The 19,714-nt window shown below is 39.7% G+C and overlaps 3 protein-coding genes across 5 annotated transcripts; 2 read left to right on the top strand and 1 right to left on the bottom strand.

Moving 5' to 3' along the window:
- On the top strand, positions 3,882–8,541 carry LOC18791587. The gene is made up of 8 exons (XM_007222437.2): positions 3,882–4,078; positions 5,273–5,804; positions 5,960–6,049; positions 6,182–6,262; positions 6,450–6,581; positions 7,118–7,336; positions 7,688–7,780; positions 8,121–8,541. The coding sequence occupies exons 1-8, from the start codon at positions 3,882–3,884 to the stop codon at positions 8,280–8,282; spliced, it is 1,506 nt and encodes a 501-aa protein (XP_007222499.2). The 3' UTR covers positions 8,283–8,541.
- Positions 8,668–13,819, top strand: LOC18788795 (pentatricopeptide repeat-containing protein At5g42310, mitochondrial). 2 transcript variants are annotated; one of them, XM_020560117.1, is made up of 5 exons: positions 8,668–11,987; positions 12,606–12,758; positions 12,870–12,941; positions 13,157–13,351; positions 13,533–13,819. In XM_020560117.1, the coding sequence occupies exons 1-4, from the start codon at positions 10,209–10,211 to the stop codon at positions 13,262–13,264; spliced, it is 2,112 nt and encodes a 703-aa protein (XP_020415706.1). In that variant the 5' UTR covers positions 8,668–10,208; the 3' UTR covers positions 13,265–13,351; positions 13,533–13,819. The 2 variants fall into 2 exon arrangements, with proteins under 2 accessions (XP_020415706.1, XP_007225185.1); XM_007225123.2 differs by having other exon boundaries at positions 13,519–13,819.
- On the bottom strand, positions 13,915–18,748 carry LOC18789868 (carboxypeptidase A6). 2 transcript variants are annotated; one of them, XM_007222229.2, is made up of 11 exons: positions 18,224–18,748; positions 17,755–17,812; positions 17,571–17,681; positions 17,183–17,320; positions 16,524–16,593; positions 16,135–16,190; positions 15,727–15,852; positions 15,320–15,459; positions 14,873–14,945; positions 14,705–14,779; positions 13,915–14,585 (listed from the first exon to the last, which is right to left on the bottom strand). In XM_007222229.2, exons 1-11 carry the CDS (start codon positions 18,367–18,369, stop codon positions 14,268–14,270), a joined length of 1,311 nt encoding a protein of 436 aa, XP_007222291.1. In that variant the 5' UTR covers positions 18,370–18,748; the 3' UTR covers positions 13,915–14,267. The 2 variants fall into 2 exon arrangements, with proteins under 2 accessions (XP_007222291.1, XP_020415717.1); XM_020560128.1 differs by lacking the exon at positions 18,224–18,748 and adding an exon at positions 17,959–18,170 and having other exon boundaries at positions 14,067–14,585.

Genomic DNA, 19,714 nt, shown 5'->3' with positions numbered 1-19,714 from the left:
CAACTATTTATTATGGGTCCTAGATGCCAAAATCCATCTACGTGCTAATGGCCTCGGACAAACAATTGTAGATGGGAATAATGCTTTGCCTGAAGAAAATGCAAAGGCCATGATCTTTCTTCGCCGCCACATCCATGAAGTGCTGAAGAGCGAATATGTGGTGGTTGATGAATCGTTGGTTCTATGGAAAGCTCTAGGTGAAAGATACGATCACCAGAAGATGGTGACTCTCCCAAGAGCTAGATACGAATAGACTCACTTGAGATTTCAAGATTTCAAGACAGTGTCCGAGTACAACTCATCTATGCACAGAATTACCTCCTTGATGAGGCTATATGGTGAAAATATATCTGAGGAGGATATGCTCGAAAAAAACTCTGAGCACTTTTCATGCTTCAAATGTCCTCCTTCAGCAGCAATACAGACATAGCGATTTTAAGAAGTACTCGGACTTGTATCTTGCCTGTTGTTAGCTGAGCAGAATAATGAGCTCTTATTAAAGAATCACCAATCTCGCCCAACGGGCTCAGCACCACTTCCTGAAATAAATGTTGCATCTCAGGAAGTGAATGCCACTTTATCTCGTGGCAGTATCCATAAATGTGGGCAAGGGGGCAAGCGTGGCCGCTGGCAAGGAAGCAGAAAAGATCGTGGTGCTCGTTCAGATGGTTTATGTCCAAGGAGCAGTCCATCCATGAATGGCAAAAATGCATCATATAATAAGGTGAAGGCACAGACGAGCCATGTACCTAGAAATGTTGAAAGCACTTGTCACGGATGTGATGCAAAGGGACATTGGGCTCGTGCATGTCGTACGCCCAAGCATTTGACGGATCTCTATCAAGCTTCACTTAAGAACAGGAAAGTTGAGACAAATTACATTAATCATGCTATATCAGATCCGCTAGCCACAGATAGCTCATCAGAAATATCGCGTCAGCTAGACAAGACGCATTTAGATGTTTCTGATTTTGTTACTGAAAGAGGGAATGAAGCTTATGGGGTCTGAATTAGATTAAATTTCTTAATGTACTATTTGTATTATATGAAGTGTTGTTTAATTTTCGTTTCAATCCAATAAAAGTGGCAATGTTTTTTTGTTTATTGATTCAGCTTATTTTATTTATTTGAAGGCATGAATGTAAATTATGGGTGCCTTCAAAACAAAGGCTATGGCAAAGATATTTGTCTCGCAGACAGTGCAACTACTCATACAATCCTTCGAGATCGAAAGTATTTCTCAAAATTGATGCTTACAAAAGCAAAGGTAGCAACCATATCAGGTCCTGCAGATCTGATTGAAGGCTCAGGAATAGCCCAAATTATGTTACCAAATGGAATAATACTGTCCATTCAAAATGCCTTGTATTCATCCAACTCCAGAAGAAATCTGTTGAGTTTCAAAGATATACGTTTGAATGGCTACCATGTTGAAACAAAGAATGAGAAAAACATGGAATATCTTTGCATTACCTCCAGTGATACCTAGAAGCGTATACTGGAGAAGCTTTGTGCGCTGTCATCAGGGTTGTACTATACAACCATACGGACAATTGAGGCACATAGTGTCGTGGACCAGAAGTCTATTGACTCAAATGCTTTGAAGCTTTGGCATGACCGGTTGGGTCATTCTGGATCCACCATGATGCGTAGGATAATCACCAACTCTAAAAGTCATTCCTTATTGGCAAAACACATTATGGCATCAAGTGACAGCTTTTGCTAAGCTTGCTCACAAGGGAAGTTGGTGATCAGACCATCACAACCATTGAGTCCCAATCATTTTTGCAGAGAATCCAAGGGGACATTTGTGGTCCTATTTATCCTCCCTGTGGACTATTTTGGTACTTTATGGTCTTCGTGGATGCATATACCCTATGGTCACATGTTTGCCTTTTGTCCACTCGGAATATGGCATTTACTAGGCTCTTGGCTCAATAATTAAATTACGAGCTCAAGTCCCAGATTATCCTATTAAGTGAATCAGACTCGATAATGCTGGTGAATTTACATCTCAGACTTTTGATGACTATTGCATGACATTGAACATCCTGTTCTCTATGTTCTTACTCAAAATGGCTTGGCAAAAGATTTAATTAAGCGTCTTCAGTTAATAGCACACACTTTGCTAATGAAGACAAAATTGCCAGTTTCTGCTTGGGAATATGCCATTTTACATGTAGCATCACTGGTATGATTGAGGCCCGTAGCCAACAATCATTATTCTCCAATACAACTCGTGTTAGGTAATCAACCAAACATTTTCCATTTAAGAGTTTTTGATTGTGCGGTATATGTGCCTATTGCATCATCACAAAGTACTAAGATGGGCCCACAATCCGAATTGGGAATTTATGTTGGTTTTGATTCACTATCTATCATTAGATATCTGGAGCCCCTGACGGGTGATATCTTTACCGCACGGTTTGTAGATTGTCATTTTGATGAGACAATCTTCCTACCATTAGGGGGAGAAAAATTTGTTTCTAGAGAACAACAAGGCAAACTCGTTCCTGAAGAACGACATGAATTATCGTGGGATGTACTCACATTGTCTCATCTTGATCATCGTACTGCTCAATGCGAAAACGAAGTGAGAAGGATCGTTCACCTCCAAAGTATTGCAAATCAGATGCCAGATACATTTAATGATGCAGCAAAGGTGACGAAATCACATATCCCAGCTGCAAATGCACTCGCAAGGATTGATGTCCATAATGGACAAAGCAATGTGCCAGCAAATGGTTCATCTGCTGCGCGCCTGAAGCGTGGCAGACCACTAGGCTCAAAGGATTTAGTTCTCCGGAAGAGGAAGTTGATGGCCAAAATGAATCCAAATGAAATAGATGAAGAGCTCACAATTCATAATTCAAATGCCCCCCCAAGAGGGACAAGTACTTCCTGAAAAGTAAAATGTCATTGATGAGACAAGTGCCCCTGAAATGGCCGCCGTAGCTGAAAGTCAAGAAATCTCTATAAATTATACATCCACCAATCAATTGTGAAATAGGAACGAGATTATCATCGATGATATATTTGCGTTCTCAGTGGCTGCTGAGATCATAAAAGATGATGATATTGAGCCGCGCTCTATTGATGGATGCACACAGAGGCAAGATTGGCCTAAGTGGAAAGATGCAATCCAGACATAATTAAATTATTTGGAAAAAAAGAGTGTTTTTGGACTTATTGTTCCAACTCCACCCAATGTGGATCCTGTAGGTTACAAGTGGGTATTTACAAGAAAGTGCAATGAGAAAAATGAGATCTCAAGGTATAAAGAGCGACTCATTGCCCAAGGTTTTTCACAAAGGCCTGGAATTAATTATGTGAAAACGTACTCTCCAGTAATGGACACAATTACGTTCCGTTACTTAATAAGTTTGGCGGTTTTAGAAAAACTTGAAATGAAACTCATTGATGTCATTATCGCATATCTGTATGGAGAATTGGATACATATATATACATGAAAGTCCCAGAAGGACTTAAGCTGCCTGAAACCCAGGAATAAACCACGAGGCATGTTCTCAATTAAATTGAGAAGATCATTATATGGGCTAAAACAATCTGGGCGAATGTGGTACAATCGTCTCAGTAAGTATCTATTGAAGGAAGGATACATAAATGATCCTATTTTCCCATGTGTGTTTATTAAGAAATCAGATCTAGATTTGCGATAGTGGCATTATATGTCGACGACATGAATCTAATTGGAACTCCTAAAGAGCTCCCAAAGACTGCTGATTATCTCAAACGTGAGTTTGAGATAAAAGACCTTGAAAAGACAAAATATTGTCTTGGCTTATAGATTGAGCACAGTGCTAATGAAATTTTAGTGCATCAATCAACTTATAATGAAAAAGTATTGAAACTGTTTGACATGGATAAAGCCCATCCACTTAGCACTCCAATGGTCGTTTGGTCGCTTGACACTAAGAAAGATCCATATCGTCAAAAAGGGGATGATAAAATGATCCTTGACCAAGAAGTACCATATCTTATTGCAATAGGTGCTTTATTTTACTTAGCACAATGTACCAGACCAGACATAGCATTTTCAGTAAATCTGTTAGCAAGGTACATCTCTGCTCCAACAAGGCGACATTGGACCGGCATCAAACATGTTCTACGATACCTTCGTAGGACAACATACGTGGGCTTATTCTATTCCAATGAATCAACCTACGCTCCGAGTATTGTTGGCCATGCTGATGCATGATATCTCTCTAATCCACATCAAGGATGATCACAGACTGGGTATGTATTTACATGTGGAGGAACTGCAATCTCATGGCGCTCAACGAAACAAGCACTAGTGGCCATATCTTCCAATCACTCAGAAATACTTGCCCTCTATGAAGCCAGTCGTGAATGCGTTTGGTTAAGGTCGATGATCTATCACATCCGAAGCACATGTGCCCTACCCTCAGCAACATCCACTCCAACAATCCTGAATAAGGACAATGTAGTTTGTATTGCTCAGATCACAAGAGGGTATATCAAGAGTAACAGGACCAAGTACATATCACCAAAGTTTTTCTACACACATGAGCTCTAGAAGAGTCAAGAAATCAAAGTCAGACAAAACCGCTCAAGCGATAACCTAGCAGATCTCTTTACCAAATCATTGCCAAAATGTACATTCAAAAAGTTAGTGCATGGCATCGGATTATGACAACTCTGCAAGCAATCAAGTTGGAGCATGCAAAATCAAGGGGATCATTCAAGAGTCCTCTAACACAGGACATATGCGCGTTGTACTCTTTTTCCTTCGATTAGGGTTTTTCACACCGGATTTTTCCTAGCAAGGTTTTAACGAGGTAACATGAGCGCATTACCCTTATGTCCCAAATAAAGTTGTACTCTTTTTCCTTCGCTTAGGTTTTTTCCCATTAAGTTTTTCCAAGCAAGGTTTTAATAAGGCAACCAATCTAGGGACATGTGGTCTTCAAGGGGGAGTGTTATAAAGAAGTAAAGCTCACATAGATAAAGCTAGGGGGTATTAGTCAAAAGATGAAATTATGATGTTGGGGAGAAATCATTATGTTTCCTTTAGAAGCCATTTGCTTTGCCTATAATAGGCATTATTTCTGCTTGTAAACACACACGAGTCAGAGAAGAGAATAGAGTGAGAGTCAGAGAAGAAAAGAAAGAGTGAAGTCTATATGAGGAGAAATTCTGTCAGGGTAAACACCATAAAGAGAAATATAATTCCACTCCCAATATTTCAGTGGTACTTCTCATACTCTGATTATTTTAATTCTATAACAGGATGAGATTTTTCCAAAAATCCCACAAATTTAAAAAAGGGACAGAGGTATCATCCAATACTGCAGCCGCATGGTACTTTCCATGGACTGTATTACACGCTCTCAATTTATGCAAACGTGAAAACCCTCCTCATCCACCCCTGCACTGTGCACCCTCACCCACTGTGTATGTGTGTGGTGGTGGTGTTGTTGATGGCAAGAGCACAGCAACAAGGATATTAGGGAACAAGGAATTAGTAAATCCCTTAGTTTTGGGTTTTCCAAGTTTATTGGATTCTTTGGAGGCTGCTATGCTAACTAACATGTATTCGTTGACGGTGAAGCCCTCTTTCTTTTTACCAAAATTTTCTACTTCTTCTTCGTCGGCTTCTTCTTCTTCTGTACATTTTTGGGCTGGGTCGTGTTCTTCTTCGGTTACCTTCCGAATAAAGACAAAAAACAGAGGAAGCAGGTTGAGAATTCACGCTTACGAGTCTTCAAAGAGCGACAGTCCCAATGCGTCTGGCGATTCCAAGCCTCCCAACGGCACTCTGGTATTTCTTTATCTCTCCCAATTGGCCTGCTAGATGCCTCCCTCTCTCTTTTCTGAATTGTTAATCTTACTAAAGTAGACCCATTGTCTAGTTGAAACACATATATTGTTGCCAACCCAACTCATATGATTGATTAAATTTCTTGAACTCAACAGCCAAAGAGCAGGAGAGAAATTCTTTTGGAGTATGTCAAAAATGTGCAGCCAGAATTCATGGAGCTCTTTGTAAAAAGGGCACCCCAGCAGGTATTTTATTCGTCTTCGGCACAAACCCATTAAAATGAATAAAATATCTGTCTGACTAGATAGAGGCTATGGATTTCTATTTCCATGACTAATCGGCTGAAATCAAACCACTTTTCACGGTTACTCATGTAGGTGGTTGATGCAATGCGCCAAACAGTCACAAACATGATTGGAACTCTACCCCCACAATTTTTTGCAGTCACAGTGACCACCGTAAGTATATAGCTTTTAATATTCTTTCTCATCATAGAACTAGCAGCATGAGTATCATACGATCTGATGGGTTCTCTATACTTGGTGGCTGACTGATTTATTGATGCAAATCTTTTGTTCATGTTTTCATAATAGTTGTGCTTAAGCCATTTATATATTCAGTGGGATTGGTTGACTTCCATTTCAGGTTGCCGAAAACCTTGCACAACTCATGTACAGTATCATGATGACTGGATATATGTTTCAGAATGCACAGTACAGGTTGGAACTCCAGCAAGGTTTAGAGCCAGTTGCTCTTCCTGATGTGCAAGATAAAAAGGTGATATTTTTTCCCTTTTTATCTTTCAGTTTATATTTATGAACATTCTTATCCTTTGTGTGGTTGCGGAAACCTTTTGCTACATCACCATTTGCTGAGGAGAAGCCTTGTGGTGGCTACACTTTCGGACATTACCTCTCTGACCTATGTGCTTTGGGAAGGCTTTTCTTTACCATGTAGTCATTTTGTATTTTTCTGATGGCATTGAGATTAGGCTACAATGTCACTCCTAATTATCTGACCCTTGTCGTACTAACGTAGAAAGTACCACATCTTTAAATAAAATGCAGAGCTTGTGAAATTCCAGTGATTCTTAATGGAGATGTATCTTCAAAGCTGTGCACTTTTAGCTACTGGTTCTAATCAAGGCTGTTTTTGTCTAGGAAAATTCATAAAGCTGTAAACAATAAATCTTTTTAAAAAATTTAAAAAAAAAAAAATTTAGTTATGTTGTTTACTCACTCATTTTGATGCTTCTGTTTTATTTTCGAGAGGTTCCTCTGTACAACCTTTAATTGGTACCCTGTGACTTACAGGATGCACCAGATTATGCACCTGGGACACAGAAGAATGTGTCAGGTGAAGTTATTAGGTGGAATAATGTTTCTGGCCCCGAGAGAATAGATGCTAAGAAGTACATTGAGTTACTTGAAGCAGAGATTGAGGAACTAAATCATCAAGTTGGGAGGAAATCTGCGAGTGGACAAAATGAACTGTTGGAGTATCTCAAGTCTCTTGAGCCCCAAAATTTAAAGGTAAACAACTTCCCCTCTGTTTATCTGAACTGCTTTTTATTGGCTAGATGCTGGGTGCGTGGCTGGTAGCTGAGGAATGGTAGGTTCGTGGCTAAAGGCTAGGTGCTTTTTGTTGGAATATCTGAAGACGAGCACTATTATTATTTCTGTTATTGTTCGATGTAAAACTGATTGGGAAGATCCTACCTGCTACTAGTCAGTTGGGCCATTGTCCCCAGGATATGGTAGCGGAATAATGTGAACTATGCTCTGTTTCATGTCATGAGAATCGGCTATTATTGCTTGTATATTAGTATTAAAGGGGCCATAAATCTCTTTGTGACCTCTGGTTAAATGTGTTCAAATTTGTAGGAGTTGACAAGCAGTGCTGGAGACGATGTTGTGGTTGCAATGAATACATTCATCAAGCGGCTTTTGGCTGTTTCAGATCCTGGCCAAATGAAGGTTTGCCTTTGCAATGAGCTGGTTGAAGTTTCTGGTTGAAGTTTCAGTGAAGTATTTTCCATAATTTTCTTTATATCATAATATGTTATGTGCTGAAAAAAATAAGGTGAAATAGAGTCACTGTGGGGGGCTGCGGGTTGGACTGTTGGGAGGGCAATAACTTGAAAACTAGTAACTGTGTTACATGCACCTTGGATCGAAGTCAATTCATGTCATGAGCTGAAGCCGAGCATCTCATATTATTTCTTCTCAAAATCAGTGATGTTTGTTCTAATCAAGTTAAGTTGTCTTGAATCACTTAAATTGAATATAACCTGAACTTGTTGAATTGTTGCTACAGACAAGTGTAACAGAGACAAGTGCACCGGAACTTGCCAAACTGCTGTATTGGCTGATGGTTGTGGGATACAGCCTTCGCAATATTGAAGTTCGTTTTGATATGGAAAGAGTACTTGGGACTCCTCCAAAGCTCGCAGAATTGCCTCCAGGAGAAAATGTTTAATTATGATTACTCCTCGTGGAATTTCTAATTCAATATAGTGGCACAAGTTCATGAATCACAAGGCTCCACAAGGCCTGGCTAATGGTGATACTAGATCTACTACTTAGTCTGTGAGTGTGTGCCTTTAGAATCTGGAAGTAGATGAGGGTTCAATAGAGAGATGACCAGACACCAATTAGGTGGAGGGCTGGGGAATTTTAGCATAAGCCCCAAACAGCAATTTTTTCTAGCAATAAACTTTTGTCCTATTTATTTTTAATCATAAATTCTGTTTTTTTTTTTGCTATTAACTTTTAAGCCATATATAGATATATATATTTAACCATACTGATGATGAATAAAAAATTGCGTTAATGTGACAGTAAGTTTAATAAGAGATTATGACTGCAAGGGGGAAAGTTAATAAAGATTTTGCGGGTACATGAAACTACGGTGGAGCGAGCGTTAGCGCTTAGCAGCAGTTAGAAGCCATGCTATATATACAATCTGTCTCTCTTGGACCAGTTCGCTCCTCTCGTCTATCTCCCCATGCTCCTCTATTATACCAATCCCAATCCTATGCTGGAGATAGTGGATGATAAAAGATGGCAACTGCTGAAGCAGTCTGTGTCTAAAACTTTAACCCATTTTTACCCTCTTGCAGGAAGGATCAAAGGCCACCTTTCCATAGATTGCAACGACCAAGGAGCTTACTATGTTGAGGCCCGCACTAACTCCCATTTGAATCACTTTCTCAACAGTCCTCCTTAATCTCAAAATTTCTTCCATCTCCAAGAACATGGGATGCTCCCACTCCAGGTGCTCCAGTTGCTATGATACAGGTCACCGTCTTTGCATGTGGTGGATTAGCCATTGCTGCCACCGTTTCAAACATGCTTCTGGATGCTCCTGGATGGGGCTTCGCTCAGTGTCTTTCTCAAAGCTTGGGAGGCCATGGCTCATCATGATCATCATCATCAGACTCAACCTGAATTCAAATATAATAATTATGATCCGATAATAGAAGAGTTGGATACAGGAAGGGAGAAATCCGTGGTCAAGGTGATTATATAGACAACTTGTGCTTATATTCATATGTGAAAGCCTATACCTAGCTGTAGCCTGTAGTTCAAATGAACACGAAACCAAGAGACCCAAATACAGAAAGACATTGACTTCCAAATGAGTCAATGTAGTCGGACTCTTCAGATGTAGAGCTTGCTGAAGCCACAACAACAACAACAACAACAGCGCTGATATATCTATCAGCATTGAGCAAGCTACAACTCAACTCAAACACAAGTTTGGTGTCACAATAAGCGGGGTAATGGCCATTTCCATACATGATCGCAGGCTCCATGTCCGTGAGATGGTTTCAAATCTCAATATCTAAAGAATAAATTGAGTTAGATACTTCGGAAATCTAGCAGGAGTGCTAATAACTCTAATATCAACACAAAACATCCAATTTCAAAGCGACTGTTGCAGAGAAACCCTAAGCCTGACGGACAGCAAGCAAGAGCAACCAAGGGTGAGGGGGAGAGGAGGGGTTTAAAAAGTTTAAAGGCGAAGCATTTTTATACTGCGAGTGCGAGATTTTGGAAAATCCAACTTCATCAAGTGGTTCCGCAAGAAGCACGCCCGAGTACAAAAGGAATCTTATAAAGCTTACGTGGCAGGTGAACGATTGATATCCCTGTTCCGGAAAACAGAGGATAGGCCCTCCTCCGTTTAGTGTACTTACTATCATGTATGTCTTGTTGGCTGGCTATTGTTCTTCTTCGCCTTCCCTCCACTAAAACTATCCCCAGAGCCAGAGCCAGAAACGAAACCGATAAAATAGTATGCTAGTTGGTTGGGGTTGTCTGGCTTAACACAGAGACAGACAGATATTAGATAGTCTCTCAGTAAAGCAAGCAATCAGTCAAATATTATCGACAAACAAACATGCTTCTTCTTCCGGTTCCAGTACCAGGGTCGACTCGCTTCCCTTCCTTTCAATTGGCTTCTCCAATACTCATCCGCCACCACCACCACCACCACCATATGTTCCATTTGTGGTCTCTGTCCGCCACCACAGCCGCTGCCGTTACCAACTCATCCCAAGCCCATCTACCCCCAATTCCATCCTCAACCTCAACCTCAAACTCAAGACGGCGCTCTTTTGACGACGACCAAGCTGCCGTTTCCCGCTATGACTTCAGCCCCCTCCTCACCTTCCTCGCCGCCAAGTCAATGTCAATGTCATCTTCCGCCTCCTCCCCAACCTCACTCGACCCAGCCGAGTTCCAGCTCGCCGAGTCGTACCGGGCCGTGCCCGCCCCACTCTGGCACTCTCTCCTCAAATCTCTCTGCTCCTCCTCCTCCTCCGACATACAACTAGCCTACGCCGTCGTTTCCTGGCTCCAAAAGCACAACCTCTGCTTCTCCTACGAACTCCTCTACTCCATCCTCATCCACGCCCTCGGCCGCTCCGAGAAACTCTACGAGGCTTTCTTGCTCTCCCAGCGACAATCCTTAACACCGCTCACCTACAATGCTCTCATCGGCGCTTGTGCCCGCAATGGCGACCTCGAGAAGGCCCTCCATTTGATGTCCCGCATGCGCCAAGACGGTTATCGCTCCGACTTCGTCAATTACAGCTTGATCATTCAATCCCTCTCCCGCTCCAACAAGATTGATTCCCCCATTATGCTCAAGCTCTACCGGGAGATTGAGTCCGAGAGCATTGAGATTGATGGCCAGCTCTACAACGACATCATTGCTGGTTTCGCAAAAGCCGGTGAGCCCACGCAGGCTATGCATCTGCTCGCCATGGTCCAGGCCACTGGCTTGAGCCCCAAAACCGCCACTCTGGTTGCCCTCATCTCCGCCCTGGGGAATTGCGGTAGGGTGGTTGAAGCCGAAGCTATCTTCGAGGAGATGAAAGAAGGAGGATTGCAGCCCAGGACCAGGGCTTACAATGCCCTGCTCAAAGGCTATGTAAAGGCTGCTCAATTGAAAGACGCCGAATCCATCGTGTCTCAGATGGAGAAGAGCGGCATTTCACCCGATGAGCACACATACAGCCTGCTCATTGATGCCTATGCGAATGCGGGGAGGTGGGAAAGCGCAAGAATTGTGCTGAAAGAGATGGAAGCCAGCAATGTGCAGCCTAATTCCTATGTTTTCAGTAGGATCTTAGCGAGCTACCGTGATAGAGGAGAGTGGCAAAAGTCGTTCCAAGTATTGAGGGAGATGAAGAGCAGCGGGGTAAGACCCGACAGGCATTTTTACAATGTCATGATTGACACATTTGGAAAGTCCAACTGTCTTGATCATGTTATGGCTACCTTTGAAAGGATGCTATCCGAGGGAATTCAACCCGACACCGTCACCTGGAATACGCTTATAGATTGTCATTGCAAGTCAGGCCACCATAAAAGGGCAGAGGAATTATTTGAGGAAATGCACCAAAGTGGGTGCGCCCCTTGCGCCACCACCTATAACATCATGATAAATTCCTTTGGGGAGCAGCAGAGATGGGTTGAGGTGAAGGGCTTGTTGGGGAAGATGCAGGCTCAGGGTTTACTGCCCAACATAGTTACCTATACCACCCTAGTTGATATTTATGGAAAGTCGGGGAGATTTAATGATGCAATAGAGTGCTTGGAGGTCATGAAGTCTGCAGGCTTGAAACCATCCCCGACTATGTACAATGCCTTAATTAATGCCTATGCACAAAGAGTAAGTTGTATTCTCTACACTTCTGACACACCTTATGTAATTTTATTATGCACCCTCCTCACTTGAGTTACATTACACTTGCTGGCATTTCTCAGAATGTAGAATACTGGAATATGTTAAGCATATAACCATCTTATCCTAGGTGATTTTACCTTCACTTTTCCCTTGCATTATACAATTGATCTTTCTTCTTCTTCTTTTTTTCTTTCTGAAAAAACATTATTCTGTGAATTGAAACCATCATATGACAAATTTTTTATTCAGTGTCATATCTATTCGTAATGACATGACCAGCTTCAAGTGGATTCTCCTACCATTTGAGAAAGTTGCACTCCCTCAGTTTTTAGCTTTGACACAATCTCAAACCTGTCCTCAGTACTACCAGTGACGAAGTTCAAAAATATTGCTGAATATACCATTTATTTACTTATATTTGGACTGCTGAAGCTTTAGATATGCTGATTAATTTCCAACCAAAAGGCTTTTCTCATTACTTCAGTTCAAACTACCGTTTTATCTTTCTATTTGGATCTCTATTCTCTGATAATGAATTGGATAGTCTTATCATGAGTGTGATGGTTGGGCCTTTTTTTGATCTTCCATGTGAATGTTTGACAGGGTTTGTCTGAGCAAGCACTGAATGCATTTAGGGTCATGAGAGCAGATGGCTTAAAACCCAGTCTCTTAGCTCTCAATTCATTAATCAATGCATTTGGTGAAGATAGAAGGGATGCTGAGGCCTTTTCTGTGTTGCAGTACATGAAGGAAAATGTAAGTTAATTTCTAATGTTTTTCACAGTTTGTAATTTATTATTACTGCACAAAGTGGTACAATTGATCGTGCGATTTTATTACAATTCACTTGCTTCCTTATAACTGCAGGACCTGAAACCAGATGTAGTTACATATACTACACTTATGAAAACCCTTATCCGTGTTGATAAATTTTACAAGGTATATGAATTTTGTATAATGTCCTTTATCATAGATGACCTCTGCATTTTGTATGCATAATAGGCCTTCAGCTTTTGTGGTGCCTCCATTTCTTATTGCATTAATATAAAGTTTTAATTGTACATATTGCCATGTGACTTATATACGTGTTAGATAATTCCAGTATCTGAGGATGTTTGGTATATTTCAACATAGGTTGCGTTGTTTGATTTCAGGTTCCAGCTGTGTATGAAGAAATGATTCTGTCTAGATGCACTCCAGATAGGAAAGCCAGGGCAATGTTGCGGTCTGCTCTGAAATACATGAAACAGACACTCAGATGATGAATGATATGATTTGAGTCGTATCGTATAGCCAAATTTACTTGTGTTCACCTAATCATGCTTGATCTAGTCAGGTCTCATATGAAGGTTAGGCCCAAACTGTATATTGACATATTTTTTTCTTCCTTCAGTAGTTTAGGGTCTAATAGGAAGGTTAGGCCAAAGCCGCGTATTTACACACAAGCATGAATTTAAGTTTCACGAATGTCAGCATCTCCAAACATTTCTTTTTTCTTTGTCTGATGAATTTGCAGGAACCATGATTTAGGCTGGCCATCATGCAATGGAATTCAACCTCAAGGACGATCATGTTCCAGAGTTTGGGAAGAAAGAGACCTGCCACACCCTCTTAACAAAGACGAGAACCGTTGAAGAAACAACCACCCCCTTCCCCTCAATATAATCATAGGTTAAGCACCAGATAAAATTGTTGCTTGTATCTTGTAAAAATTTGCCAATTACTTGTTTTCATAAAGTGGAATGTAATTATAAAACTAAATCGGCTTATATTTTTTTTAATGTCTTTATAGGAAGAGCGTGATTATTTGGGCAGCATTTTGTTTTCCACTTTTTTTCTCTGTCTGCAAAGAGATGTGCATTATATTTTAGTCCGGTGTTATGATATGCAAAATTAAGACATCCGAAGACTCGGTTAGCAAATACATTGATGCTTCACTTGAAAAGAATATGATGAGTTTTACAGAGTAAACAATTACACTATGAGTTAAAAAAATTGTTCGTATTGTGTGTACTTGTACATATAAAAATTTGAAGAGACATCCTATCTCAAAAATTTTGCATATCTTATTTTTCCCGTTCTTCCCATGACGACTAGGAACAGGTAAATCAAGATTCACTTCAAATTATGGACCTCAATTTCTTGCTGCTCATGGTGTTTCACAATCACTATTGGAAACAAATGGAGAAGTGGTGGAACGTGGGGAACCACATCCGATCGGTCCGGTGCGGGAGGTAGCTGCTGACGCTGGGTTGTTTCTCAATATCAGAGTGCAATAGCAGAAACAATTGGTCTAGCACACTTGCCTTTTGAAATTCTGGAACAGAACATGAACAATAACAGGACGGAAGATAACAAGAAGAGCCTGAAATATGTTCTTATCTCCTGCATTCCTAATTCAAGCACCTCCATCTTCTTTCCATATCTGCTACTCCTCTCAACTAAGTACCCGTCAAGATACTCATCTATGGATACCCACTTGTCTAAGGTGGGCACAGAAGTCTTGGAATAATTTTCACCAAGCTGGTTTGGCCCCAATTTAAAAATTGTGAAAAAAGCTGCAGACCATTCATTGAGAACTCTCTGAAAGCGAAAATTTTACACTGTTAAACATTAACTGTTGGTTCATTTAGACTCCATTTCATTAACTGTTGGTTCTGTATATGCTGAAACTTAAAAGATGAACCAAAAAACTAACATACATTGAAGGTACCAAAGTCGGTGGGATTGAACATTTTGAAGCAATCTCTTGATGATGCTGCTCCATCTCCATATATCTTAGTCAAAATGAAAAAGGATGCAGATTTGTCTTAGTCAAGTTTTCTTCGAGATCATAAATTTGAAGGAAAAAGAGGGATAATTTGACAAACCTCAAAGGTGAAAGCCATTGGCACCCTTACAATATCAAACATATAATCAGTTGCTGTCCCGTGTGCCAGATACCTACAATTAAGACGTATTAAAACTTAATGGAAAAACTTACAATAAGCATTTTAAAATAGTGAGCTTTAAATCCTTTAAACTCTGGCTCATGAGTTGAGGTGTAAAGATTAATGAGCCAACTAAACTACTTAAAATTTTAGACCCAGCTGGGCTTTAGCCTTGCAGTCCAACTACCCCTATGCCCTCACGAGTGCCAAATTTCCTCTGTAAAACCCTCTAGACCTCATCATCCTCCAGCACAATTCAATTGGTTATTGAGGCTAGCATCCCCACCATGTAATCAATCATATTGGGCAAGCGAAAAACAGAAGATATCATTGGTAATAATAACAACGAACAGCTGAACAATAATAGTGACTGTTAGTAATACTAACCCAACAGAACCTCCACCAGACCCAATCATGCAACGCCTTTGGCAATGCAGATGGTTGAGTTCCTCAAGCAATGACTTCATCTGGTGCGAGGAAACTCCATCAGGGGTTGTGTTCTTATGGTCATATGGCATAAATAGAGCCTAAAAAACCAGAAGCTATATAAGAAATGTGCCATATGCAGAGTACACAAACCCTAAATTGAAAATTAAACAAAAATTAAGGGTCACTACCCTTTAATGGTGATTGGTAAAAGAATATAAAACTGTATACACTGTAAGTGACAAAATCGTAGGTGACATTGCCACTTTTGTAAAACAGAAGTGCTTTAATCGGAAATTTCCAGAAATTGTGAATATGACTTCAGAGTCAACAGTAGAGAATAATAACTGAAAGTTTGTCTGACATACCTCCATTCCAGAGTGTATATTAACCCATATGTGTGGATCAAATGACATGGCAACTTTCCGCATTATCTGAGTTTCAGGTTCGCTGAAAGGAGCAGTTCCAGGATTTTCCTCATATGGATCATAATCCTGTGATAGAAAAACAACATAAAAATGAAAGAAAGAAGAGTCTTAAGCACAAAATAGCACAAGAAACGAAATGACAGTTGAATATTTAATTTAAAGAGGGAAAGCAGGAACAATGAATGAGACTACAGCTTCATCTAATGATGTGTTATATATTACGTGCACTGCTATATAATGGTAAACAAGGTCCACCTAAAGAAGACAATTAAAAGATGAAATAAACAAGCAACATGATAAATGACGTATAGCATGAATAAGAAAATAAGACTATCATGCGTGATTAACCTTCTCCTTTTTGCCCCAATCTACGCTCCAATTACGGTTGAGATCAACTCCTCTCCCTGTCACAAGATGCAAACTTAAACACAATATACACACACACATATGGGGCACACACACACACACACATACATAATACATGCTAGAAGAATATTCACACGTGAGTGCAGAAAGTTGGTCTAGGAACAGGAGTAAAAGTATGGACTACTGGAAAATGGGGTAATTTATACAATTGCCATGCTATCCTAGCTTTTAAAATCTATTATTAGTTCCGTTTAAATAATAGGGGAACATTTGATATTGCATATATGTTGATTGACAAAGAGGATTCTATTTATAATGGAGTGTGTGTATAAATATGTATATTTCAAAATCCACAAAATCAACTGCTTTACCATTTCTCCTCTCACAGAGATCTCCTGCTTCAACAATTCTGCGGCCATTTATGTTTTCCATAGGAACCATCTGACATAAAATTAGATATCAGAACTCAAAAAATACCAAAGTTCTTCAAATATCTCCAATGAAATAGCTCATCAGAATTGAAGAGGAAAGTATTTCAAGCCCTGGGGCATCAGGTTCTAACGATGAGTACTATAGATCAAGTGTACCAGTTGTAAACCCCCTAACAAATAATATAATATTCTCAAGAGCAATGCATGCAGAAGGATCCACGAGAAACATGGAAACAAATCATCTCCATATAAGGAGTTGCCAACTTGTAAGTTTGAGTTCATATACTCACACTAGAGGTAAACAGCAGAGGGCATAAAAATATTGCTCATAATTTCTGAAGAAATGCCAGATAGATTGAAGTGAAAGCCAGATACTTGAAGTGGAAGAAGATGAAGATATGAGAAGGAGGTGCCTATCCATTATTTCAAATTCTAGTGGCCCTAATATTTCTAGCTCATGTTGTAGGATGCTGCTTAGATGGATGAAGCAAAAGCAGAAGCGTTTACATAAACAGTTGACATCATCTGGTAAAAGCAAATTGCATCTACATTAATAATTATTAGGGAAAGAGTCTTGCAGCACATTATCATAAAGTTACCTTTATTAAGAGTTTGTCAAGGGTATGGTCTAAGGAGGCTGGGTCCAGGTTGGGTAGAAACTGTTCTTTACTCAAGATTGAAAGGATTCGCAAAGCAAGCTCAGATGTAATGAGCTCCCTTCCATGCTGTCCAAAACTCTGGAAGACAAGGAATCATCTGTCAAAAACACCAGCCATTACCAATCTGAGATTATCTATACACTAAAAAACAGATTATAAATATTCTGTAATTCATTACTACAGTTTGATATAGTGTTGAAGTACATGGAAATCCCTGCCTTGGTTTAACTTGAAAAATCAAAGAACATTAACGCCTATAAACAGCCAACCCTGAATGCAAAATCTAATTAATAGGAATCCAACGCATAAAAATACATTAAAAACTTACAAGAAGGATCCGAAACTTTGGCCTGTCATCAGTCTCTTGCCTTCTCCGGCAATAGGTAACTACTGCGATCTCAGCAGAGTAGCCCTTGTTTCGAGATTTAATTGTATCGAACTGTCATTAACATCAAAGTTTTAGGAAACTAAATGAATATCAGGAAAACAGTAAACCGGCAAAGGCAACCTACAGTGAGCCGGTCTGGGTGACGAAAGACCAAAGCTTTTATTTCTTCCATCAAATCCCCACTGCAGACCAATAAAAGGAAAGTTTGATTATGATGTTTTCAAGGTTAAATAAACTGATAAATTCATAACAAGTTGACATCAAGTAAACCAAAGATATGAAATGTTAGTGAATAGCCAGAACAAGATTCAGGCATTCAGTTCCCTACAATTTCTGAGCAGCCAACCACAGAGTCAGTCAGTATCAGCCCTAATTCCTTCCACGAAGAAAACAAGAAATGAAAGAAATAAACAGAAAACCCATTTTAAGATTCAAAGAAAAATCAATGAATCTGTTACTTCCAATTCAGCGCAACTCAGAGGAGCCAGATTAATTCAGGCAAAAAAGACATATGGGAAGTGCAAAAAGATCGGAACACAGTAAAAAATAGAATAAGGGAAAGAAAAATTGTTGATAAAGAGAGTAGACGTCACCTGGAATGGTAGAGATTACGATTAATGGGCGTGAAAGAAGAGCGGGTGAGATTAGTATTGCCATGAACGACCACGAAACCTTGCAACCAAGCAAAGAAACACAAACTGATGGATAAGGGAGAGGAGAGGAGAAGGAGATGAGCCATGCCAGAGCCAGTCAGACCAAAACCAAGAAGAAGAAGAAGAAATGAAGGAGAAAGTTGATCTCTTCTAGTTTAGTTTTTTTTTCTTGTCGTTGAGTTTTCATTATTCCATTTTCAAGCTGTGTGGCAAAAGAAGAGAAGGGAAGAGGGTTAACTCTTCTTCTGTCAGTTTGTCCTCTTGTTCCAACTTCCACGTTCAACGGTCTTGATAGCTTCGCTTATTATTTCTTTTTCTTTTTTCCTTTAAATTATTATTTACGCAAGGTATACATCGATCGACTTCTTTTTCTGAATTCAGTCAGTCAGACACTCATTACATTTTTTAATTGGTCCTCAAGAGCAAGAAGACCGGCCTTGGCTGGTTTCGATCCACTGTGGATCGTCCCACAACAAGGAGATCAGTTAGATTTGAATTGACCCGAAAAATCAACAGTTTTTTTTTTTTTTTTTAAATTAAAATTATTGTCTGCCTTTTTCGTTAAATGTTGCATACATTCCTTGAAGACAATATCTCACACACGCATACATATATATATATATGTATATAAGTAATGCTATTTAGACACATAAAATTGAGCACAATAGTAAATTATTTATTTATTTTTATTTTTATTTTTGAGAACATTTCCTATTGAAAGGGACGATAGTATATTAAACTCACACACACAATACGGATGCTAGGACTCGAACCCAGGACCTTACCTGAGAGAGTAAATACTCCAAACCACTACACTAGTGGGTCCTTTGCAATAGCAAATTATTTTAAGTAGAAGCTGATATGGTCATGTCATATCAATTAATGAATATTATTATGTGTGTTTTATTTTTATTTATTTCTTTATTTATCATAACTATTATAAACAAAAAAATAAAAGTGAAATAAATTTTTTTTTCTCCAATAAATATTTTGTGTTAAGGATTAATTACATACAATAGGGGTCTTTTTATTCCAGCAGCCTGACGAATGGGCTTGGGCTGTCGAAAAAGAAAAACAGGTGAAGCTGCCCCTATGTCTGAGTTCAAGAATCAGGCCCTAAGAGTGTTTCGAAAGGAGAGCTGAGCCTTAAGAAACAGTTTGGTCTTCTTTACCAATGAAACCAACAGTCGCTTACAGATAAATTCTTGGCTTGGCATGAGAAGCTTGAGGCATGGGAGCTGAGCATTCATGAGTTTAGCATGAGAGAGAGAAAGAGTTGAGATTTCCAGAAGAGAAGATGGGAGGAGATGGAGGAATATGACTCGAAATTGCAGGGGTTTCAGGGATGAGATATAATAATTGCTCTCTGAATGTGTGTTTATGGAAAGAGATGAAGAAGATGGAAGCATGGGTGGCTTTAGCATATTTCTA

This window comes from Prunus persica, chromosome G1, assembly GCF_000346465.2.
Source record: "Prunus persica cultivar Lovell chromosome G1, Prunus_persica_NCBIv2, whole genome shotgun sequence".
Taxonomy (NCBI): domain Eukaryota; kingdom Viridiplantae; phylum Streptophyta; class Magnoliopsida; order Rosales; family Rosaceae; genus Prunus; species Prunus persica.
This window is presented reverse-complemented; position numbering and strand designations above follow the sequence as displayed.